Source organism: Macadamia integrifolia, chromosome 12 (assembly GCF_013358625.1).
Source record: "Macadamia integrifolia cultivar HAES 741 chromosome 12, SCU_Mint_v3, whole genome shotgun sequence".
Lineage (NCBI taxonomy): Eukaryota > Viridiplantae > Streptophyta > Magnoliopsida > Proteales > Proteaceae > Macadamia > Macadamia integrifolia.
The window spans coordinates 27580471-27606220 of NC_056568.1; the positions used below are offsets into that span (position 1 = coordinate 27580471).

The window sequence follows — 25750 nt, forward strand, 5'->3', positions numbered from 1 at the left end:
AAAAAAAAAAAGAATTAAAAAAAAGACATAATGTAAAATTGATTATTATTTTTTATGTAAAATTCAATCATTTACAGAAACTCTCTAAGAAAGCATAAGCTTGAGGTAATGGTTTCAAGCTTGAGAAGGGCTGAAGAGAATGACAAATCCAAAACTTTGAGTGAATGTCAAAAAGGACAGCTACAGGCAATGACTACTGTTAGAAGGCTTATTATTCAATAAAAGAGATTCTTTGTAATTACTATAGTGATTCCGGTGTCATGTCACATAACTCTAGTAATGATATTTCAGTGTATGGAATGGAGACCAGTGCATTGGAAGTATGGTAAAGAAATAACAAGATTTACCCTCGTTGAAAAAAAAATGTTATACTAAAGGGACAAAAAAGTAAGGTTACAAATTATTTGATACTTTAAGTGGTGTCAATAAGAAAATCCCATATACATATAGGGAGAGGGTTTCCTATGCTACCGGTGTAGGAATATATATGCACACCGCGCCAATGACTCTTGAAAATGGTATCATTCACATGGGACACGAGGAAAACTGGCTCTAGTAGTGTGGGGATTATATATGTTCCTTTCATGATTGCACTGTAATTTCTATCTTTTGAAGAAATAAAAATCCATAATCTATAAATAAATAAATAAATAAATAAATAAAAATAAAAAGAAGAAGATGAAGAAGAAGAAGAAATGAGAGAAGTTTAATCCTCTAAACTCCTCCAAAATCTAGCTCCAAAAGAAAGAAAATGACAAGTACTTTATGTGATGAACAACATTGCCCCATCACATAACCTTCACATTGAAGATTTTGTCCTTTCCTATGCAATCGTTATACAATATACTGTCTCTGACATCCAGTTTCTTTACCATAACCTTAAAACAGCAGCAATCAAATATAGTAGACGGAGAAACCATGAAATGTAATCTGGGGGGCTATAAGAACCTTTCTCTCTACCAAATGAACCGTTTCCCTTTTTCCAAAAAAGGGCATCAACTACGCTAACCTACAAGATTTCTCCACCAAAAGAAAAAAGGATGAAGGTTGATTTTGAACATGCAAAGCTGCATATCCTATTGCTTGTAACGAAAGAGGAAATCTATTCTCAAACCAAACTAAAAATATCGAATAAACTATAAGGAAAGATCTAGTCTTATCAACTTACATGTGAACTTAAGCTCACGGGGTTGAATATCCAAAAGCTCTGTATTCATGATTCTTACTCACAGGGAACCAAAATCTGTCTATTTTGTAAGCTGTGATCGAACTCCAATCAATTTTTTGACCTGCAAGAACAAATAGGACAACAGAAACAAAATTTCTACATTTAGAATCGATCCTCAAGCAGGTTTTACTAAAAAACAACACCATATTCCTCTAAGAAGCCTCCATATCTAAATTAAGCAAATGGAAAACAAAATCCCGATACAACTAACAGAGTGTTTGTGAATGAAAGAACACACACCTCAATTCCGTAAATCGCATAAGAAGAACACCTCCAAACTCAGTTCAAAATCCACTCGAAGATATTCAGAAATGCTGCAACAATAACGCCTCCAAGATGCAAATCACTTCGTAAATCGTCTTCCTTAGAGGAGAACACCTTCAAACTTCACTCAAACTCATCCGGAAATGCTCAAATCATCATTCCAATAGCCTTTTTTCACTCGGATCGTTCAAATTCCAATTTCAAAGACCAAAAAAAAGAAAATTCACAAAAATGAGAGAGATTGAGAAGAGTAAAAGGTTGGAAAAGCTAATTAAAAAGGCGAAGAACCCTAGGTCGGAAAATAAGGTGGAAAGTAGGCAAGTAGCTGTAGCGACGATATAAGGAAGCTGAGCTACGAGAAATAAATAGCGCGAGACTGTCGTTGGCTTTGATTGGAAACTTACGAAACCTAATAACCTTCCTTGGTAGCGTCAGAAGATGAGAAAAACCCTTGCTAGAGAAAGAAAGAAGAGAGAGAGAGAGATGCGTTTGTTGGACTGACTGAAACGCTCTGCAGCAGTAAAAGCTGTGTCTGGGAGAAATTGGAGTTAGTTTGTGCAGAGAGAGAGAGAGAGAGAGAGAGAGAGAGAGCGGTTGTACAGGTAATGTTTGGTTGAGCCACGTTTCGGCTCCAGCAGGCTCGGCTAACTGAGCCACCAAAAGTCACGGCTGTCCCTATTCAGTACGGGCATCCGCTTGTGCGTACTGGTTTTAGAACCGTCCGATTCATCTGTCGGCATTCGATTAGTGGCTATGGATGAGAAGGATTCGAATCTGACGGTTAGAAATTTCTTTTGAATTATAAATTATTACGTCGGTTTCTCTTTCTTGGAAGCCTTTAACTTCTCATTATCTGGGGAGACAACGTTGAAGAAAAAAAAAAAAAAAGAAAACGGAGGAGAAACAGTGGCGGCTAGCCGTAGTTGGTTGCACGTTTTGGGGGACCCACACATGCCCCTTTCCACTGCCCACGTGTATTCGATCTTGCCACGAAAATGGCTTTGACCGGATCATGAAAAGGGCTTCTGGATTTTTTTTTACCCTTTCTTTATTTATGTTTTTTTGGTGTATGCGCCCTCCCACGGTCCCACACTACCACCATGGTTTTAGCGTTTTGGGTATTGGTAGCGAATCGGCCGAATTGGTGTCGGCTGAGGGTAAATTGGGATCCTCTGTTGTAGTATTTGGTGATAGTTCAGATCTAAGGCTGGGAGCATCTTGGAATGTGTGTCTATGACTTGGGCTGCTGCATGTCTGAGGGTTCTCAGTCCTTAGATCTGCGCTACACAACAACACGTGTAATAGAAGAACCCAATTCATCAGCTAAGACTGATCCTGATACCAAGCCAATCTGGGATCAGGGATCAGGGATCAGGGATCACTTTGGGATGTTTTGGAGCCTTTTTCTTAAAAGAGCAACCCGCTTTCCATAAAAGACTGTTTTCAAGTTTTAAACTTGTGACCAACATTTTTTTTTTTTTTTATAGACAAGAGGGGTATTCGATTTTAAGCCAACTAAATCCCTCTTGGGCTAGGGCATGACCCCCGCGCCACAAACAAACCAAGAGCTTCTAGGCCCTAGCTAACCTTAGGTGGGTGGGCCCAAGGAATTATACAGCTACGAAGTTTTAATCACGAGACCTTGCTTCCTTAGGCGGAGTCTCATGTCCCCTCCAAGCCAGCTACGTTAACCCCTTGGGGTTAATGTGACCAATATATTGCAATACTTGTAACTTAATTTTTGTACTCTAGGCTTGCCCACTAATATTCACTATTATGCTAGAGTACAATTTCTTTCTCACATGGTTTTTTTCTATCATTTTTTCTCTTAGCATATGGGTTCCATATGAGTGATATTGTTTTTACATTGCCATTGGTATAACCTATAGGTTTTGCCCATACTCAACATGGGAACCCTCTCTAATTATAGTAGAAAATTTTTCCTTCACCGGTAATGAAAAGAATGTAATCCAGCTACCAAAGATGATGGGGTGAAGTGGGTTAAAAAAAAATTGGGTCCTTTTTAATGAGGGGTTAATGTCACAACTCACAAAATCAAAAGATCATAACTCATTACCATGTGGAACATATTGTGATCTCATGTATAGAAGAATGCTTTAAAATTAAGTCCAAATTAATGAAGATTTTGCATGAATATCACCAGATATCACAATTTCTATGATTTATTATTATTATTATTTTTTTATAATCAAAATATGGATGTCATTGATAATCAAACCACTTATTAAGAAATGGTATTATTGTGAATTTATTTCTCTTTCAGGTTTTTGTTATCGAATATTCACTTAATAAAATTAGTGGGTGATGTAGTTGTTTTGTCATGTGGTAGCATGATGTGAAAACTCAACCATTGGATACCTATAAAGAGTTTAAATATACCACATATCACCTTGCTAGCTCCTAGTCCCCATTTACCATCTTGGTTATCTTGAATTTTTTTCATGCATTGTTTTTGCCATGTGGGCAAGTGCAACTGGACTCAACACATTACATGTGACTAGGCACCTTATCTTCTATTTTTGTCCTTAAATTTTCATTCACAAAAAGTAGTCTTTTTCTTTTTTTTTCAAATGAAATCGACATAGAGAAAAAACTATCATGAAATACATCAATGCAATAAAAGATGGGAAGAGTCATTTATTGAGTAAATGATGTGTATATAACGTAGGTGAAAGCAATGTTTGCTCATAGGGTTTGGTAGTGACCTATCAAAGCGTCGCTTGCGGAAAAAATAACATCTATTTTTCAATATTGTTTTGCCTCAAAATTCAATAATAATGACAAAAATAAAAAATAAAAAAATGCATAAGGCTATATCAATCAAGAAACTAAAAGTTGACCAATGAGATGGATGTTAGATCATTTTTATCATTGACTTCCAATAAGATGATGACATTTTGCATCTTCAACTCATACCTTTAAGAGTGCCCTATAAATATACATTTTTTTTTAAATTAAAATTCACTCTCTTCAAATACAATTTTGTTAAAGTATGATGATAGACATGGCAAGTTAATTTTTAAAATTTTATTTTTTTTAATATTCAATCTTTCTTTTAAAGTAACACTATCCTTCCATCTTTTATAAATTATATTATAACTCAAAATGGTAACCAAAAGTGTATTCACATCTACCTAGGGGGGGGGGACATTCTATTCTTTCAACCATGCTAAAACATAAAATCACATATCGATTCATATCGGATTGTTCATGACTAATATCGAATTGGTTATCAAAAAAATATTGAAAATTTTTAGAACAAAATCGTTTAATCTGGCTCATTATGGCTATTCTATATCAGTATTAATAGTGATCAATACTGACACTGATACCGTGAATTAAATACGTATATTATGATTTCAAGATACACCGTATTGAAGAAAGCATGTATTGCTTGCAAAATAGATAATAGAACTATGATTTTCTACCATGCTTGCAAAATGGTGAGTATAGCATTGATTTAAATGTAATATTTTTAATGAAATGGAGATAATCTATTTTAGTAATAAGATAATCCACAATAATGTAAAAAAGGGAAAAATGTTCAAATCAAATCACTATTTGCTCTTTTCAAAATTTACCCTTCTTTAGGCGGATTGCCAATTGAGGTAAATGATAATAATTATTATATGCTTTCTAGGGATTATAAAAGAAATAATTATCCTTTTAGAAAGGCACTTAGACTTACTCCACCGACTAAAAAAATACTAATCAGTTGTCACGTTGTCTCCGACTTATTCCTTTTTTAATCGTTAAAAATGAAAATAATCGTACAATATGAAGTTGGTTCTTTAGTTCCATTCCCATCGTACTAGAGAAAATAAAATAAAAGAAAATCACCCATATATCTGGTAGTCTACCATGACGATAAATGTAAAGGATTTTATGCGAGCATGTGAGGGTGGTTGTAGATTAGAGCTTCGCAATCCAAATGTCTATATGCTCTTGAATATTGAGAGAAATGCTGGAGCATCAAGCGAAGGGAGCTAGTCCGCTTTAAAGAATGATTATATGCTCAATATAACCAAGAGTGGTTACACATGGGCATGTCAATCGGTCGGGCTGGGTTGGTTGGTGTCAGACTTTAATTAAGCTTCCTTAAATGGGTCTTAATCGGGTCTTAACCAGGTTATGGACTTATTTAAGTCTAAATGTGTCTATCCTAAAATTCTTTTTTTCAACTGGATTGGTTGTCCATAAATATGTAAGGCAAATCTTTAATAAAAAATTGAAATGATATGAGATTATGGTTGTTCTTACAATAAAAAAAAGAGATTATGACCGTTACAACTTACAAAACAAAGTTTAATTAAATCAAATCATATTACAAAGTAAAGGGTAAGAAAACTTAATTAGTTTATTCCTCATAGTGGCAAAATATGAATTTTATTTACTTGGGTCGGACTACAACGAGTTGATTCAAGACGGGCATATAAACGTATCGGTTCGATCGGACACCCGATGGGATAGCTACTTGCACAGTGAACGCTTGTTTAATAATCGGGCCAATCCAGATTGGACCGTAAACATGTCAGGCTCGATTAGGCCTATCGGTACGGGTTGAAAATTGACGTCCCTAGTTACACATATGTAGCTAAATTTGTTTAAAATGTATATATATATATATATATATATATACAAGTTTATTTAACAATGATCAAGTTCAGATAAGCTCTCCATATATGAAGGCTTTATGTACAATTTCATGAGAAGACGTGTCCTTACTTTGGTTTCCACAAATGCACCTCCTTAGTCCTTACTCTCATTATGAGTGTTTAGAAGATCATTTATGAAAGCATGTGTCATCACAAAATCATATGACATAGTTTCTAGATTTAGGCGAGTTCGGCTCAATTCATTGTAGAGGTAGAAGCTTGGCCCTGTTGGCCAGAGCCCGCTCCTAAGCCTCAGTAGGGTTTGGGCTGAGATACCCTAGCCTTGAGGGTGGGTTAGATGGAAAAGTTTTAATCCTAAGCTAGGGTCAGATTGGGTTAGAATTGGAAGCTAGTCCCATTGCCAATTCTGCTTAACATAATTTCTACTTTATCCCACAAAAAAATAAAATAAAATAAAAAAATCTACTATACTATATGCTACCTCAACAAATCAGAGCCCTTGATTGAGAAGAGGACACTAAATATCTATCACATGTTAACTTTAAAATCCGAATACAATCATATGGTTCCCATTCCATTGCACAATATTTTTTTTTTATCAGTCAAACATAAAATATTCATTAAGTGGCAATATTTACATTGGATAGCATATCTGCCCTATATATGGGCTTTCTATTAGTTAGAGTAGCGTGAGCTATAGATTTTAGTTCTCCTAATAGCCTATGTCTATTTATAATACAAAAAGTAGGAGTAGCAGGATGCTTGTCCAACTCACAGCTGAGCATAATTAAAGTCTTTGGTCATAAGGTTAAAAGTTTTTCAAATTGTTTATTAAAAAATAGCTTTAGGTCTTCTGCGTCACTCCACACTGCGTTCACCGTCCACCGTCCACCTCTTGGTCCTTGCCCATTCCAGTCCCTTGAGAAGACCCAGGGCTTCCGCCTCACCTCCTTTTCCTGTCAAAACATAGTTTGATTCACATAAGATATTTTTGTTTTGGGAAATAAAAGCAATCGCCCATGCAGACACAGTTCTCTGTTTGTCCATGATGCTAGTAATGATGAGAGTGATTGTGCTTGGTGTTAATAGTGTGGGTGTGATGATGGAGTTTGACTTAGATTTCACCTGGTTCTCTTGATCAGAGTGAATAATTCCATTTACAATCCAAAATTCAATGTGCTTAAGGGTGTTAACAAAATCTGGTTTTTGTGGATAGAAAAGTGTTTTATTTCAGTGATTCCAGAGAAAGTAACAAGTGATTATGAAGACAGAAAAAAACCATCTCAGATCTTTTTCCGGAATAAAACCAAAATTAAAGCAAAATGAAACTAGTTTCTTAACAGAATCCATTGGAAGATGATCAGGTTTAAAGCCCAATGGGCCTGAAGCCTAAATCTTCCTTGTGATTTCACAGTCCACCAATAAATGGTAAAGAGATTCTTGCTTGGCTCAGCATAAATGACATAATGGGTCTATATCCACCCATTTTGTCAAAATCCTTTGTTGGTAAATCGTCATTTATTACTCTCCAAAAGAAAATCTTAAATCTAGGGTGGATCTTGATTTTCAGGAAAAATTGCCACCATCGTGAGCATGGAGATGAGCAACAACACCTGTTTGAGCATACATTGAAATGTGTTAGTGTGTTGGTCTGGAGAAATTTAGCAACTAATTTTGTTGAGAAAGATCTCTCATTTGACAGATTACACCACTCATTATTATGGAATAAAGGGATTTGAATAATAAAATCATTAACATTACAGGGAACAATAGAATTTAGCAGTTCGTTGTTCCAGGTATTATCAATGATGAAGCTACTAACTGATTCATTAGAGAGTGTGCATGTTCTATTGTTGTTCAAAACCTTGTGTAACTCAAGAATGTTATTTTGAGAGTGGATCCATGGGTCAAACCAGAAGAAGGTATTGAGGCCGTTACCTATTTTCCGAATAACCATCCTTCTCCAAATTGGAAGAATTTTATTAATGCTATTCTAACAAGGTGATCCTCTTGTTTTAAGAGTTTTAGGGTCAAAGATTGACCTATTGACAAAGTATTTTGACCTAAGGACTTGGACCCAGAGGCTATTAGCATTTGATAAGAGTCTCCATCCTAGTTTGAGAAGAAGAGCTTTATTCTGGGTTTCGGCATTTCTAAAACCAAGCCCTCCCATAAACTTTGGTTGACAGATTTTATTCCATCCGATAAAGTGGGCTTTATTTGTCTTACCATCATCTCCATTCCAGAAATGCAAAGAGATTGAATCAAGTTCCCTGCAAATTTTCTTAGGAAAAGCAAAACATGACATGAGGTAAGAAGGAATCGAGGTTAGAGATGATTGAAGAAGGACGCCTCTCCTTGTAAAAGAGAGTAAATTAGATTTCCACAAACTTAAATTTATTTTTAACTCTAGCTGCAATTTTATTGAAGGTCAAAGTCTTTTTCTGAGAGTGGAACAGGTTGGTACCAAGATAGCATGTGTCATTGGTCATTTTATCGATACCAATATTTTGCTTAAAAGCTTTTCTGAGTTTTCACAAACGTTAGAATTGAAAGTTAACCTGCTTTTAGCAAAATTAATGGTTAGACCTGAGAGATTAGAAAAAAGGTTCAAGATGCATTTAATGGTTGTCATGTCTTCCTGTGTAGCCCTACAAAAGATGAAAGTGTCACCTGCAAAAAAGAGGTGGGAAATTTCAGGGGCATTTATGGCAATCTTAATGCCCCCATAAAGATTCATATATTTGTAACTCGCCAACAGTCTAGAGAGACCTTTCATCACAATTATGAAAAGGAAAGGACTAAGTGGGCAGCCTTGACGTATTCCTCTAGATGCTTTAAGAAAATTAAAGGTAGATCCATTCAATTTAATGGAGAACGAAGTGGTACTAGTGAGATGTTGAATCATACTAATCCACTTCTCAGTAAACCCCAAAAATTTGAAAATAGCAAGTAATAACCCCCATTCTACTTTGTCATAGGCCTTGGCCATGTCCAATTTAATGGCCACAAACCTGGACTTACCTTTTTTCTTTTTGAGGAAATGGAAGATCTTTTGGGCAATAACAATATTATTGGTGATTTGGCAACCTGGTATAAATGCTGCTTGGTAAGGAGAAATAAATTTATGCATGATGAGCTTCAATCGAGAGACCAAGATTTTTGCAACAAATTTGTAGGTTACATTGCAAAGGCTGATTGGCTTGAAATCAGTCACAAAGAGTGCATTTTCTTTCTTTGGGATTAAGCAGATGAGTGTATGGTTAATGTGAGGAGGGAGAGTGGCTGATTGGAAGAAATCCAAGACAAATTTGAAAATGTCGAATTGAAGCAAATCCCAACATTGTTGGAAGAAAATTGCTTGAAAACCATCGTGTCCAAGTGCTTTAAAAGAGCCAATTGAGAAAACAACAACCTTAACTTCATCAAAAGAGGGGGGGGGGGCAGCAAGAGCGTTACCATCAAAGTCTTCCAGTGGGGGGAACAAGCATTCAATGAAATGGGGATCGAGAGGTTCCGAAGTTGAAAAGAGATTTTCAAGGAAAAAAGTGAATTCAGCTGCCATCACACAAGGATCATCAATTCTAACACCATTTCGGTCCTTGATGTGATCAATATGTCTCTTATGGAGATTAATCTTTGCAACAGTATGAAAAAATTTAGTGTTCCTGTCGCCCTCGAAGATATAGTCATGTCTTGATTTTTGGTGCCAGAAATTTTCTTTGGCATCTAGGATCCAAGAGAATTTACAATCAATTCCCCCCATATTCAATAGGGAAGGGCTTCCCCCCTTTGGGCAACAATTTTCCAGAGCCAGATATTGAGAGACAAGTTGGTCTTTGATTTATTCAATATGACCAAAAACATTTCTGTTCCAAGAGGTCAAAGACCTGCTAAGAGATGCCAATTTGGCCATTATGTTTTCATTCCCAAGAGAGATCCATTTATTTGAGCAGAAAGACAGAAAGTCTAGGTGGGACATCCATGCATGTTGATAATGGAACAGTTTTTTCACTGATGGTTGTGCAGAATTGATGCTTAAGACAATGGGGTTATGGTCTAACCCAAGCGATGCACGTTTGGAGAGAGAGACATAGGGACACAGTGCGAGCCATGGCAGATTAGCATGGGCTCTATCGAGGTTTTCCTTGATCAGATTGGGTGGGCGTTGTTTATTGGACAAAGTGAAAGGGTTGCCTTTAAGGGGAATGATTTGTAGGTTATGGTGGGAGATAATGTCTTCCAAAAGGGAGGAAGAGGGTGTGGGATTAAAAGGTCTTCCCCCAAACTTCTGATCCTGAGTGGTAATTTCATTGAAATCACCAATAAGAATGAAGGGCAACATTAGTGTTCTTAAGAATGAGTCAAGTTCTTCCAAAAATGCAGCTTTCATATTAGGGTGTGGTGGAGCATAAAGACATATAATGTTCCATGAGAAAGGTAACTCTAGAGAAGGTTCCATGTGCATTGCAAAGAAACAGGAGCCAGAGTGAATAACTGAGAATTTCACATAATTCTTGATAATCAACCATAACCCTCCCTTTTTTCCAGTAGATCCGGAGCTATTAACATAATGGGATAGATCATACAAAGAAGATTTCTTAAGAAATCTGAAAGATCCATGATCTGAAACTCTAGTTTCACAAAGAAAAATTATGTCAGGTTTGGCTAAGTTGACATGGCTGGTAAGGCAACCCGTTGTGATTTTAGCATGCAAACCCCTAACATTTCAACTCATAATATGCATTGTACCCCTGCTAAAGGGTTTAAAGTGGGATAAGTACAACTTTGACAAGGAGTTAAGAGAATACAAGAAGCAAAAATACCACACATTTAGTAGAAGTATGCACTTATCTACAATCCACTCACCAAAAAATGCTACTAGCACCAGTAGAATAAAATTTGAAATAGCGTAAGAGATCATTGAGCAACAAGAGTGAGAACAAAGGATTGTCTGCGCTAGTAAATCAAGTGGAGATCAAATCAAGATAAAGCCAAACTTAAAAGAAACACAAAAGGAGCAAGTTAAACAAATCAAAGATGGTTGGAAACGACTAATAAAGATTACCCAGTCCTAGTTGGTGTTCCCTGCTTCACTCCCTTGCAGTGACTCATCAGAACAAGGTAGATCAATGTTGGGATCATTTGTATCTTCCTCAGTCCGATTGTTGTCATGATCTTCAGGTCCATCCCTCCCTCTAAGCATTTCAAGGGTTTGTTTAAAACTGTGGTTGGGGTCATCATCTTGAGACATGGCTTCAGATACCAGATCACAGATATTTTCTACCAGTAGTGGCTCCTGGGGTTCCAGCCTAGGCCTCTTACAAGGTCAATACCTTGAAGGGCCTTCACCAAAGTGTTAAAATAAGTAGTGGCTCCTGGGGTTCCAGCCTAGGCCTTTTACAAGCTCGTGGTGTTCCCAGAGGCAGACCTTGTTCCGAAAGCTTGAATAGATTAAGACTGACAACCAGAATTCTTCCCATGTACAATAGAATTGATCACCCACAAAAAGGTTTGTAGGAAAACTCGATCAATACCATTCCATTGCACAATTGAACATATACATATCTATGTTCAATGAGAGGGTTTCCCATGCTGCTTGTGTGGGAAGAAATTTGCACGACATAAAAATAAGTTGTCTTGAATAAGATTTCATTCATATGGGCCAATGTATCCAATATAGGAGAGAAAACATAATACTAAAAAAACATGTGAGAGAGAAATTGCATTTTACCGGCATGTGATTCTTTTTCCTTATGTCTTTATTAAAGTAAAAAAATCATTTTTCCCATGTTCAATTATATAAACCTTTATAAAGATTGATATAGGGCTCCTTACATACCATACATCAGTGGCAGTTTAGAGAATGATACCGTCGACATGAGGTCCACATGGGGTAGAATGAGAGAGTGTGCCACTGTACATGGATATTAGGAGTGTCAATTCTAGGCCCTCACTGGTTATTCTAATCAAGCTAGATCGGGAAAACCTCAGACCAGCCCAGATTGAATAACATTTGGTCATTTTTGGTGCGATGGTCCAGCCTAACAGTCCCTTGACCACCTAAGAGCCCGCCCAACTCAGCTAACCTTCAAAGAGCCCGATTAAGCCTGATTGTTGTTGAATAGCTATTGTTGTAGATAAATTTGATGAATCACTCTTAAAACTACCATTTTGGTATTATACACATTTGAAAATTCAAATAGATAGTTAATAGTCTGTTTAGAGGTAAATGGTTTAGTAGCTAGTTTAATCGTCTGAGGCCACTTAGCTGGATAAATAGTAATCCCTGACCGACCGTTTATAAATGGGACCATACTTACCTAATGCAGATCGACTACTTAAATGGGTAGTCATGAGTCTCATGACTCACGAAAAAAAAAAAAACTCACGAAGCAAGTTTTAGCACTGACGTAAATGACCCAGTCGAAACTGATTGAACCTGACCAATTGACATCCCTAGCAGATCTCAAATCAAACTATATGGGAGGGCGTATGTTGAAATCTACACTTCTTTTTCCCAGAAAAAAATTATGCCTTTTTCTTTTTTTCATTTTGAAATATGGCATAATCAGATTAAACTCCAACCCCTACCTAAAGTTTCTCAATCAAGCAGAAATTTGAGGAATTCACTCTCTTCTCACTCTCAATCACGGGAACAATCATTATCAAATATTATATCCATAGCTTTTTTTTGCTTTTTTTCTTTTTCAGGATAATAGGCCTAGAATCAATTGGGGAAAAAAAAATCATAATGAAATAATTCCTGTCCATTTGCAAGAATCCAAAGCTGTGGTAGGTTGTGGTTTTTTATTTTTGTCAATTATTGAGGTCTTAATTTATATGTCGTCTCTTCTGCAATCTACACTGCAACTTATGGTCCTACCATCGACTGTGAAATAGTGGTTCTTATTCCATTTTGGGACCCAACCAATTATGTGGTAGGTCTAAAGTCTCAATTGGGTGGAGAGAATCAAGTTCTAAGTGTCTGGAGATGCCTAACACTTATTTCTCACACAAGGCCATTCTTAAGATGTATCCAATGTTTTTATGAAAAATTATGGTAGAGGTTTTATATAGTTTGTTTTCTTAAATTTTTATTTTTATTTTATTATTAGAAAAAAGACCAAGACCCACTTGGGAGGCCAGACGGGGACCTTCTCAAGGGGCAAGAGGAGGCCCAAGAGACTAGGTCACAATTATTACATACTAGTATCTACTAATTAGTGCATTAGACAAAGTGGGGGTATAGGGAGAGTCAAACTCAAGAGACCTACCCCTAGACTTACATTAGGCCTCATATAGGGCTAGCCAACTGCTACTCTACAATTTTACCCAAAAAAAAAACTGCTACTCTACAATGCTGGCCCTATTAGGCAAATGACAATTGTATATCTTCAAGTTTTTTAATTTTCTTTATATTAAAAAAAAATTATAATTTTCCAAATGTTTGTGATGAGGGAATTAGATACTTGTGTTTTGTGGGTTTTAGGTAGGAGTGCAAGTTTGGTTTTGACGGTTCAACTCACCCTTGACTAGTTCTGAGGTTACATAGGGTTAGGTCTGAAAATTCCGAAATAAGTTGCAATATTAGGGTTTTTTTTGGTAGATAATATTAGGTTAGTACTAGTACACCTATGATAAAAGAAAACATTGCTAAAGTATGGATAAATTTCCTAAAATGTTGAAAATGATTGTTATGGCCAAACTCGATCTTTTCATTGATTGTGAAATAAGCTGAAGTAAATCTTGAGAAGAAAACCAAACTTGAGTGATATTTCATCCCTTGCTGGTCACATGACTTGCATGTCTTAATTTTTCAAAAATTTCTGCTGCTTCAGCTTTCTCTTGTTTCTTTATTGACACAAAACCTGTTTTGATACCATGAAGACAACCCTAAAGAAGAATGTGTTATTTGTAAGAAATTTATTTGTCTGAACTATTTTGTTTTTTGGTGTCCTAATCTTACCTTCTTGATCTCCAACCAGAGAAGATAATCTATTTTTATAAACATAGTTTTAATTCTCATGAAGTGTTTTACTCTATCATGTTGAAATCATTCATGAAAACGGGTGTGAAAGCATAAGATAAGCATCTTTACGTCCAAATATAGAAGACTCATTTTAAAAGGACTGTGTTCTGTTTCTGTTTTTGTTTCTCTTATTATGAATTTTTTTTTGCTTTTTTTTACATGAAATGTGCATGATTAGGTTAGCTATAATTGTTTTTTTTATTGATGGGTGGTTGGACCATTGGATGATTGGGTTTTCAATTGGGTATTTATTATTTAAGTAAGAGTCGATTGAGACCACGGATTGAGGGATTGGTATCAAATTGTTAGAATCGTAAGATTTGTATCAGAATTGGAAGAGGGCGTTATTAATTTCGGGATGATATCGTATTGATGGATTGGTATAGATCAAAGAAAAAAAAAATCTTTTGAAAAAAAAATAGAGATAAATCCATCTGATCCGGCCCGATTTAGGGTAATCTGAATCATTATTGAACTGATATCCATGGATAGTTGGAACTCCTTAGGTTACCAACATGAACACAAAAAAAAATGAGGAATTAGTTAGGTCCGATACTTGATTCTATTCGAGTTTTGATTAAATTTTTTATTTTTTTTTATTTTTAGAGTTTAGGGTGATTCCAAACAATATTTTTCAATTTCCGATCAAATTCAGTAGAATCAGAATAGATAGATACAAATTCCTTTGTCAATTCCGCTTACTACATGACCTTGATCTTCATGTGTCAATATTATTAGTATTTAATATCGATATTGTAGCGGTGATATCAAAACAAGAGAGGGTAAAATGATTCAAAAAAGCAAAATATCGGTATTTTGAAGGGCAAAACGATATGATTCAGCCTCATAAAACTGATTCGTAGCAATATTAATACTAATCTATATTGATACCGATACCTATGACCATTCTGGATAGAGGTGCAACAGGGTCGGGTTGGGCCAGGCTTCTTAAAACCTGAGCCCAACCTTGAGTCCCCTTAATTGGGCCCAAATCCGCCTTGATCTTGATTTAGGATCGCAAAACTTAAACCCAGGCCCAACCCTTACCCGCCTTGATTGGCCTTGATTTTTCAGGGTCTGGCCGAGATGACCCTGATTGACCCTGACCATAACCCTGGTTTGCCATCAAAGGCTAAGCATGCTTTGATATCCTGACCTTACAAAATATGAAATAACTAAAAAATAAAAAAATATTCATAATAAAGAAAAAATAAAAAACATAAAGTCATAAATTACTTGTCATGAGGAGAACATCCTAAAGCAAGTATTCAAACAATATAAATAATTCCAACTATTATAGTAAACAAAGAGGAGATCATCATAAGAAAATAAATAACTTAAAAAATTTCAATTATTTGTCAAGATAAATAAAAAGACCATCATAATAAGGCAAATAATTTGAACATCTCAAAATTATTGTCATATTAAATAAAGAGGAGAACATCCTAAGAAAACAAAAAATCCAAAATCAACATCAAGGGTAAACACCAGGGCCGGTTCAGGCAAAAAACAGGACCTAAAGTCAGGGTAAAAAACGTAAGGACTGAATTTAGGTTGGGTCAAAGAGATCAAGTCTTACCCGCTTTGATCCTAATTCACTGTTAGGAATTTCAAGGTCAGACCGCTCCTCGAAGTCAAAGTTTTCGCATAAATACTTGTTCAAAATCAAGGCGGGCCAAGTGCAGGTACGGACGCTCAGCGCCATACCTGGACCCACCATGCTGGGAGGGCGGGGGTGTTTGGGGTTTAGAGGGTTTTAAGGGATTTGTCGTTGAAACCTAACTTCACTTTAAATTCTCAACTTATCCCTTCTCGTTCGCACCTGGCAGGCACACGCACACGCACGCACATGGTGGTCTGCGTATGCCAAAGACTTCGATAACAACAAAGCCACCAAGCCTTTATATAAACTCTCCGCAAATAAGATTCACCACTTGCAGCCTCCTTAAGTTCTCAACAACCCTTCTCACGTTCTTCGTGCTCTCCGTCCCTCTTCATTTCCTTCTCTCTCTGTCTCTAGGATATCTCTGCCCTATCGATCTATGGCTTCTATTGCAGGAATGTCGATCTCTGCTCCTTCTCGGTCGCTTTCTTTCAACCAGAGCCAGGTATCGATTTAGTGATCTGTAGCTCCTTCTGGTTTCTTTTAAATTCCCTCTTTTGAGTTTGTTTTAATTTATTGATTATGGATCTGGGTATCTTTATGAATTCTATGAACTGTTTTAGAAGTAAATTTTGCCATCTATTGCTCTAGGTTCGCCTGGTGTTGATCTGAATTCTCTTAAAAAATTTGTGATTTTTATGTGCTGCGGATTAACGATTTGGTGTTATTAGTAGCTATTTGTATTTGACTCATATGAGATAGTTGTCTCGGATTTGTTCCTGGGTGTGTTTGGGATTTTTGCCAAATAGTCTAGCATCTTGGCTTATGCAAAGCTGAATCTTTTATTAGGAAAACTGTTAGCTTGCATCTTATTATTGATCTATGCCATGATTAATCCTGGCCCAGCAAGAGATGGTCAAATGCTTAATCTTTTTGTGGCTACTGGTAGATATTCTCGCTGAAATGTTGGCTGCACTTGTGTGAGTTGTGAGATCGGATTATAATGTACTGTTAATTTTCCACAAATTCTTTGTTTAAGACTTTACTGTTGGACCTTTTTGGTCTACTGACTTAATATAGTGCAAGTCCTTAGGCAATAGAAATCAACTCCCCTGGGTAAGTTTGTTGGGTTTTGACCTATATAGTTCACGCCCTTTTGCAAGTCAGAAAAAAGATGGTCAAGGGTTTGTTTTGTTATCCTTCTCACTTCCAAAAGAAATCTCCACTTATGTGACATAAAACACACAACACACTAGTAGCAGCAACCATTGCACCATGCTTACTCTTCTTATTGTGCAAGCTGGTTCGCGATTGCTGCTTCTGTTTGTGTGCATCATCTATAATGCTGGATAGCAATATATTTTCTATTTATTTTTTCATTCGTATAAACATTTTTTCCTACAAATTGAGTGTCATAGGATGAGTATTTACTTAACATATCTTTGTTCTATGCAAATCTCCCTTTTTATTTTTTCAACCTCAAACTCTAATAAAGGGAATCACATACTTTTTCCTTCTCAATGAATTTGCAAATCTCTTTGTATTCATGCTATTGGTTTCTATGGAGTTTTTACTGGCAAAGCTTTTCTGTACAGCTTGTGAGAGATGTTTTGGTGATATTGCCTATGAGTGATGTTTTCTCTTTTTTGTATAGCTATGTGAACAATGTACAGTATACATAGGGCTGGCTGGGTAGTTAGTCCCACCACTAAATATATTTATTGGAAAAGGGCCCCTCTTGGTAATTCAAATCTGTTGGAGTTATTCATCCAAAAAAAAAAAAAAAATCTGTTGGAGTTATGGCAGTCATTGGCCAGAAGAAGTGAATATGTTTTCCATTTCATTTGCCATATTTGAGCTGTATCATTTATTTGTGTCATGGAAATATTGCTCTTGTTATTAAATTATTTTGAAATAATACTATTTTGCGTAGCAGGTTGTATTAAAATTCTCCGTAAATCAATTATTTTAGCTAATATTGTAAGTTATGGCACAAAACAGTTTAACATATGATGTACTTTTATTGGAAAGGAAAGATAAAAAGCTTTTAGCATAACTTGGTGATTCTGTTGTTTCTTTGTTATCAATTTTCTAGTGTTTGCTCATTCACTAATGCTAGTTACTGATATTGAATTTGTTCTGCAGCCGACAAAATTGATTTCTGGCCTGAAATCAGTTTCTTTTTCCACTCAGAGAAAAAGCTTTTCATCACCTGGGTTGAGATCACTTCGCTTCCGGGTTTCCTGTGCTGTATGTTTCTCAAATTATGACTTCATTTTCATGTTCTGTTCCCTTTGTGTTTCTTCTACCTAACCAGTAGACACAGAATTAGGGCTTTGCTTAGTTTCATGTAATACATCCACTAAAGCTTGCCAAAATGCAGTAGTGGTGTTACAAGAGTACTGTGAATGGAAGCCCATATCAAATATTGCAGTTGTTTAAAATATGGCATGCTACACAATTATAGACATTTTCATACATGGCTTTATATGGATATATTGTCAATCCAATCTATCAGACGAAGAATGCATATAAAAATTAATTCCACTTCTTTCCTAAAGAAGAAATATGGTGCAGTGTAGTGCAGCATGAAAGATGATTTGGTCTCCTCATTTGGTGACAAAATTCTGGCCAGATGACCCAGCTTGGCAAAGTGTATGTTGACCATCCAACAGCTTGGTTTGCCTTGCATGGTTTTCATATGCAACTCTCAACCAAAGGTTCACTAATTTGCTTGGCTCGGGGAATTAATTGGTGTGACTTTTGGGATATGGAGTATCCGGGAGGAGTGAGGTAACATCATCCATGGTGTTATACATGATATTCCCCTGGAAAGTATTGGATGACAGAATATGAGTGCTGTAAAAGAGATTGAAGTCAAATGGCTTTTGCTGCAGAGCCTCATTCATGCATTTATGATAGTAAACTCTAGTGGTTTCTTTGAGTTTCCAACCAGTGATCGAGATGATAATGTTGTTGTGCAGGCCAAACCAGAGACTATTGAGAAGGTGTGTGAAATAGTGAAGAAGCAGTTGGCATTATCTGACGACTCTGCAGTCACTGCTGAATCAAAATTTTCTGAACTTGGAGCTGATTCTCTTGATACGGTACCCAATTTCTAGACACAAACATCAATATGCTACCTTTTTATTGCGTGTTAGATTCTCAAGGCCTTGGTATAATCCTATTCCTACAAATTTCCTGTGTGGCTAACTAGCTGGCTATTGGATACAGTGGCTCTAACTGCACTGGTTGCGCAACCCCATTAAATCATGATGATTTGATTCCAGAAACCTTTATCTAATAGAAACTATCTTCCACCGTGTTTATGTTGTTTTCTATCTCTTCGTCATTCATGGTACCTTGAGACTCAGACCTTCATATGGATAGTGCCAAAGAGGAGTGCTAGTGACAATTGCTTTTAAGTTGCCTTTTGGTGCCAAAAGTGAACTATCGGAGTTTCCGAATGTTTGAGATAGTTTTGCAAAAAAAAAAATTTTTTGGGTGCAAGCACCATCTCATAAGAAGAAAAAAGTTATGTAAAAGTGGTGAAGTCCTGCATCAAATTATGAGTACTTCCTTTCCCACATGTACTATGTATAATTACATAAAACGCTGTAAACAGAAAACTTGATGGCCTTTCTGAATTCTGATCATTAAGGTCACTGGTAGGAAATGTAATTGTCTTCATTTGTTTCCTATCCTGGGAATAACATTTCATAGTTTTCAATGGTTTTCCCTTTCTTCCAAGATGTCTAAATGCTTGCTTGTTTATTGTTCTGTTCTAATTGGGCATGAGATTGTGCTATAGGTTGAAATTGTAATGGGGCTTGAGGAGGCATTTGGGATCAGTGTGGAGGAAGAGAACGCCCAAAGTATCACTAATGTTCAAGATGCTGCAGATATGATTGAGAAGCTGGTTGAGAACAAAAGTGCTTGATTGATAAAAGGAGGAATGGAAGAAAGTCTGCTTCAACATCAATTTATTACCCTTTGGTTCCAGATACTTTTGAATAGCCTTTTATGATGGACTCATGTCGCTTCAATATTTATGAAAACATGTAGTTCGTTTCTGTTTTTTGTTTTGTCACTTCAACAATTCAACTAAGTTAATCTGGTATATCTTGAAATGAGACTATGTTATTTCTTATAAGAGTTTCCATCTCTGCCTTGTGATGTATCTTCTCTTTCTCAGAAGCATGTTATATCAATATATCATAAAGGTATTGACTGAAAGAGAAAGGTAATAAACAGAACAGATTTATTTCATGACAATTACAACTCAGTTAAGCAGGTATCAATGAGGGGGACCTAACCTGTCTGACCCCAACCCAGGAGGGGCGATTCAGTCTATCACTCACGAAACCCATAAGAAACACTTGTAAAAGAAATTCTAGATACTGGTAAACCAGCTTTATCTTCCTAAATGATGTGACTAAGATTACTTGTAAGAGATCATCACCATGGAAAATTGAAGGTTACACATATAACATTGTTGGCAAATCAGGTTTTGACTAAGAAAACAAGGCCGAGTTTGGTCAAAAGATTAAAAACCTGGTCAAGAGTCTCCATTTGTCCTGTATTAAAAAATGACAAGACCGAGATCAAATCATACCGAATCATTCAAGACTTGTTTGTTTTGTCCAAGTCACAACAAAATAGTCAATTCTTATCAAAAATTTAAGTCGGCTGTTTTGAATAGTTTTAAACTAAAATATATTCTAGTGATGTTGAATGTTCAATGACCGAAGTCTTTTGTATTAAATCTAGTGACTATTGAGTGTGTACATCTAAATATAATTAAAAAACATAATTCATGACCATGACATCTCCAAGTCAAATCTTATCACTTTCATCCAAGAAATAATGAATGATGAGCTTCATAAAAAAAAATTGAAAAACAAACACTTTTATTCTATCTTGTCTTATTTAATTAATTTATTAATTAATTATTTGAATTGCTTGAGAAAGACTAGTATGGAAATAAGATTGGGAAATTTGACATGACTCGCTCCGACTCACTAGGATTTAAAGAGGACGAGTCGAATCACAAAACTTGATTTTCCAACAATGACATATACTACACTTTTTTTTTTATTAATTATTATTATTATTATTATTATTATTATTATTATTATTATTATTATTATTATTATTATTATTATTATTATTATTATTATATATAAAACTCTCTACTTCAAAGCTTCATTGAGCTTTAGGATTGAAAGCAAGGGGGCAATATGCTTCCTAAATCCCAACTGTCCAACTCCATTTGAAGTTGGAAGGATAAAGGTTCTTGATTGTAAGAACAGGTGATAGATGGTCTTCCATTTCCAATTTATTTTTCAGTGTGATTCGGGCACGTTGAGATTCATGGTAGTTTTGAATACATCTAGAGTTGTTATTGTTTTGTTTTGTTTTTTAAAATATTTTTTGGGTGAGAGTTTCCCTGGATGACAGACCAGTACTTGGGTTCTAATGGGGAGACACCTAATTCTGCCATATCAAAGGATGAAATAAGACCGATATGACACCTAGTACTTCGGTTCTAATGGATGAAAATCCTCTAATTTTCTCATTCCTGTTTTTCCTTGTTTTGCTACCTGCAGAACACGACACGTGGATAATTTTTAGATTAACGCCCAAGGTTGGGTGAGGATTATTACATCCGGTGCGTTGGTCTTAAAATTGTCCACATGTCGTGTTCTGCAGGTAGCAAAACAAGGAAAAACAGGGATGAGAAAAACAGAGGATTATTTTCCGGTTCTAATGGGGAGACACCTACTTCTGCCATATGAAAGGGTGAAATAAGACCGATATGACACCTGATCGATCAGGGATTGAGTAATTTTATCGGATCAAGTTTATGAAAACTAGCAAAAAACTGATCGATCCAGATTGATACTTACGCTTAGGGGTGTCAAGCGGTTGGGCTGGCCAGGCCAGTCTCAATCGGGTTCAATTGGGTTTGGCCAATTTCTAAGGCTACACCGTGAACGTCCATTTAGCTAAACAGGCTTAGCTAGCGCGTGTATAGTGCAGTTAATAATTGAGCCGGTCGGTCTCGGACTTTAATCGGGCTACCATAAATAACCTTAATCGGGACTTAACCGGGCTATAGACCAATTTAACTTTAAACGGGCTTTAAACGGATCATCTTTAACCCACGAAACTCAAATCAATTAAATTATGCCTACATAACCCATGTTTAAGTTCAAATCAATTAAACTATGCATAAAAAAGATGAATGTTCATATAACAATTACCACCATCTCAATTGTACATATCACCTAGCCTTAGCACTGAATACAAATAGTATTAAAAAAAAAAAAAAATACAAGTAGTATAAAAGGGGTTGGGCTAGGTCGGGTTAAAGAAGTCAGTTCAAATCAAACTGTAAATGTGTCAGGCCGGTTAGGCGCCAATCGGGCTAGGTGGCTGCACCGTGTACTGCCTGTTTATAAATGTGTCGGGCTCAACTTGTTTATTAATCGGGCCGATCTAGATCGAGCCATTAACGTGTCGAGCTAGGTGGCTGCGCTGTGTACTACCTGTTTATAAATGTTTCGGGCTCAACAAGTGTATTAATCGGACTGATCTAGGTCTGATCATAAACGTGTCGGGTTTAGTTGGGCCTACCAGTGCGGGCTTGGAATTGACACCCCTACTTTCGTTTGTCAAGCTAGATGTCGAGGGGGCAAATAAGGGGAATCCAAGTATCAGTGGGGCAAGACGTGTTATTAAGAATTTCTGTCGATGGGGGTAAGTGAGAAGAAAAAGAAAAGAAAAGAAAAAAGTACAAAATTGGTTTAGGAAGTTCTCTTTGTGCTTAGTATGTCCTAAAGGAAGAGAAGATTCAGTATTTGAATTTCAAATTTTACTTTGGGAATTGTGAAGTTTTCTTTTGCTCAAAAAAAGAAAAAAAAATCATGCCATAAACACAAGAAAACATTAGAAAATATAAAAAATTTTATTTTTTTCTCTTCTAATGGTAACCAAAGATACGTAATTTTTTTTATCATCATTTCATTTATTTTCTTCTCTTTCCTTTTTCTTTATTTCCTAGATTCTTTTTTCTTTTCTTCTCTTGGCTACCAAACATAGGCTAAGTGGAATCCAAGCATCAGTCGCAGAAGGTATTATTAGGAACTTTCGAAGGGAAATCCTAGCAACATTTTCTAACTTTTATGGAATTTATACAATTACAGTGGCAGAATTGAAAGCGCTTAAGGATGGGATAAAATTGTGGGAGAAAAAGGGGCTATGTGATTTCTATATCAATTCAGATTCTAATGTCATTGTAAAAATTGTGACTTAACGAAATTGCAATCTGTGGAGCTGCTGGTATTAGTTTCAAGAAATTACCTCACTTTGTGATTCACTTGGTGCCAATATCTATTTCTCTTACAGAATAGTAAGTGAGCAGCAGATTGGTGGGTAAATTTGGCTTGTAAATCTTTAACCAATTTTACTTTGGAGGCTAATTCTATTATTCCAATGGATCTTATTCGTATTACTCTTGATTTTTTTTTTTGATTTGAGACAAGTTTCAGCTATGAGGGCAAACATTTTTGTGCTTTGATTAGGGGTAAGGCGGGTTAAGTCTCACCTTTTGTGCTTTCTCCTTTTAGTTTTTCTAATAAAATCTTAAGGATTGCTCTGGGTCAAGATAATATTTGGGTGAAAAAAAAATCCAAATTGATATAGAGCGATTTGGATCGATTGGGACCGTTACCCAAGGATTTAGCTATTGATATCTGCCGATTCATATTCTATACTTCATCTGAATTGGGTCGGATCGGATCAGTGCATGTCAGTCACTTTTGTTCTTCCTTTTTTGAAAAAAAATAAAATTCCTTCTCTTCTTTACAAATGGATGTAAGCACCGATTAAATATTAGAGTTTCAAGAGAAGTTTTATTGTTGCTGGTTGCTCTTGTTGGACACCTATCTTGTAGTTCAATCTGATATCCCTCTCTCTGGTAAGTAATTTCTTCATGTAAGTATGCGACTCTTCCATTTTTTCTTCTTTGTTTACTCTAGTTCCTAATATTCTAAATTGGTGTCCTCCCCTGTTTGTATTGGTTGAGAAGAATTAATTGGATCTCACTTTCTGTAACCCTTTCTGATCCATAGACTATCACACCCGAAAACCTCCTCTGCTATAAGTTTTGAACCAGAAACAATAGTGGGTAGCTACTGTGCCACCAAAATCAAATTTTCAGAATTTTTCTTTTTACTCGTAATGGTTCTTTTGGATTCTTGGATTCTTGGATTCTTGTTGGTTTGATTGAAGAGGGTTTTAAGTTAAGAACTTTATTAAACCCAAAAATTCATCTCGATTTTCATCTTCATAGGAGAGAGAGCTCTCCAACAACGTGAGTGTCAGGTCTATTGCGGCACCGCCTAACCATCTTTTGTTTCCTGTGAGAGGTTGAAGATGATGTTTCTTGGAAGAATAAAAATGTCGGGACTTTGGGGCGTGGCTTACGCTATCAATCCCATGTGTCTCTATTTATCCTTTCTTTCTGAAAAGACATGCCTACCCCTCTTTCTTTTTTTGCAATTAGACCCATGTGATGAATTACATAATATACCATTTCCTCTTTAGTCTTTATGAACGGTTTCATAGTTATCATCTCCTCGTATAAATTTTCAGTTATAGCCCTTTATTTAAACTGTTATGTAATTGACTATAATTTTACCAAGAGGACCTCAATTATTTAATATAAGTACAGTATAATTACGTAATTGGCTCCGGTTCTTTTAATTGATTTCTTATTGGTTTAGTTAATGCATCCATGGCAAACTTAATATGGGGTTATTCAACTTGGGCTTGCATCAAATGGTCTCTTTGAAGCAAAGTTTGAGGGATTGAGATCAGATCGACCCACGAGCAATCCTGATTCCAATCAATCCTATTTTCTAAAGGCTTTTTACGGTTTTGGTTTTGGTTTTGGTTTTTTTTTTTTTTTTTTCCGTTTCCGTAAAATTATTCAACTTGAATCAGATCAATCTGAATCTTTTAATTCTTAAACTATGATCAAGCAAAACCGTTTAAGAGTATCCTATACTAGTTATCTCACAAAGTATGTTTTACATTTTTCAGTTTACCATGACAATCATTACAGTATATTTTGACATCTATCCAAGGTTTTACAATACGGAATTAGGGATCAAATTGGTCCCAAAACCCTTATAATCTACTATCATATATGAAAACTTAATGATTCTAGGGTTTCGATTAAAACTTAGTTGAAACATGGGATTTTTCTAGGCTAATTGTAATCTTTTTAGAAAATAGTTTCTGAAAAAAAAAAAAAAATTACCAACCAAAGGGATACTTATGGTGGTTATCATCCAAATTACATTGAATGTTATCGTAGAGTGTCCCTATTATAAACACTGACTATATATAAATTATTAAAAAATATATAAATATGCAATTACACTCAAAACATACATTAAATTAAGTAAATATATATATAGAACTTTTTTTTTTTTTTTTTTGGTTAGTATATTAATATAGATCACTCATCACTCAATCGTAGAGTGTCTTTATGAGTTTAATCCAAGAGTTGCATAGCATTGAAGATATCAGTGACACTCTTTTGAGTACAATACAACACATGTATCATATGATTTATTTTATGTCCAGCATTATGTCTATGTACTAATTATTTAAAAAATTAGATTTGAAAAAAAAAAAAGTCATTACCTTAATTTCCAATCACACAAATCTAAGATATAGAAGGATTGGATGAGTAAAAGATTGCCAAAAATAGTTAATTTTAGGCAAAATCCACCTTAGCAGTGTTGAAACTTCTGAAACTCCGAGCTTTTGATCATAACTTGTAACCAAGTATCGAAATTTAAAGAACCTGTTGAAATTTGATATAAACTAGTTTTGACCTTTGGTTTCATCTCAAACAAGGTAAAAAAACATGACTTAATTGTAACGAATCGATCAAAATCATGATCAACTAG

The 25750-nt window shown here is 35.7% G+C and overlaps 2 protein-coding genes across 2 annotated transcripts in view; one reads left to right on the top strand and one right to left on the bottom strand.

Annotated features, from left to right (window-relative positions):
- LOC122057155 (vesicle-associated protein 1-2-like) overlaps nucleotides 1-2055 on the bottom strand; it is a 7700-nt gene extending 5645 nt beyond the window's left edge. Inside the window, exons 1-2 of the mRNA XM_042619167.1 lie at nucleotides 1469-2055; nucleotides 1169-1289 (exon numbers count right to left, since the gene is read on the bottom strand). Coding sequence (XP_042475101.1) covers nucleotides 1169-1217 — 49 coding nt within the window. The 5' untranslated portion in view covers nucleotides 1218-1289; nucleotides 1469-2055. The remainder of the gene's footprint in view (nucleotides 1-1168; nucleotides 1290-1468) is intronic.
- A 13926-nt stretch (nucleotides 2056-15981) lies between these two features.
- Nucleotides 15982-19914, top strand: LOC122058361 (acyl carrier protein 1, chloroplastic-like). The gene is made up of 4 exons (XM_042621016.1): nucleotides 15982-16269; nucleotides 17910-18014; nucleotides 18749-18871; nucleotides 19576-19914. The coding sequence occupies exons 1-4, from the start codon at nucleotides 16204-16206 to the stop codon at nucleotides 19702-19704; spliced, it is 423 nt and encodes a 140-aa protein (XP_042476950.1). The 5' UTR covers nucleotides 15982-16203; the 3' UTR covers nucleotides 19705-19914.
- Nucleotides 19915-25750: the final 5836 nt, after the last annotated feature.

Coding starts and splice junctions, on each gene's coding strand:
- LOC122058361 (XM_042621016.1), top strand. CDS start 16,204: ATGGCTTCTATTGCAGGAATGTCGATCTCTGCTCCTTCTCGGTCGCTT. Junction 16,270..17,909: donor TTTCTTTCAACCAGAGCCAG/GTATCGATTTAG, acceptor TTTGTTCTGCAG/CCGACAAAATTGATTTCTGG. Junction 18,872..19,575: donor GAGCTGATTCTCTTGATACG/GTACCCAATTTC, acceptor ATTGTGCTATAG/GTTGAAATTGTAATGGGGCT.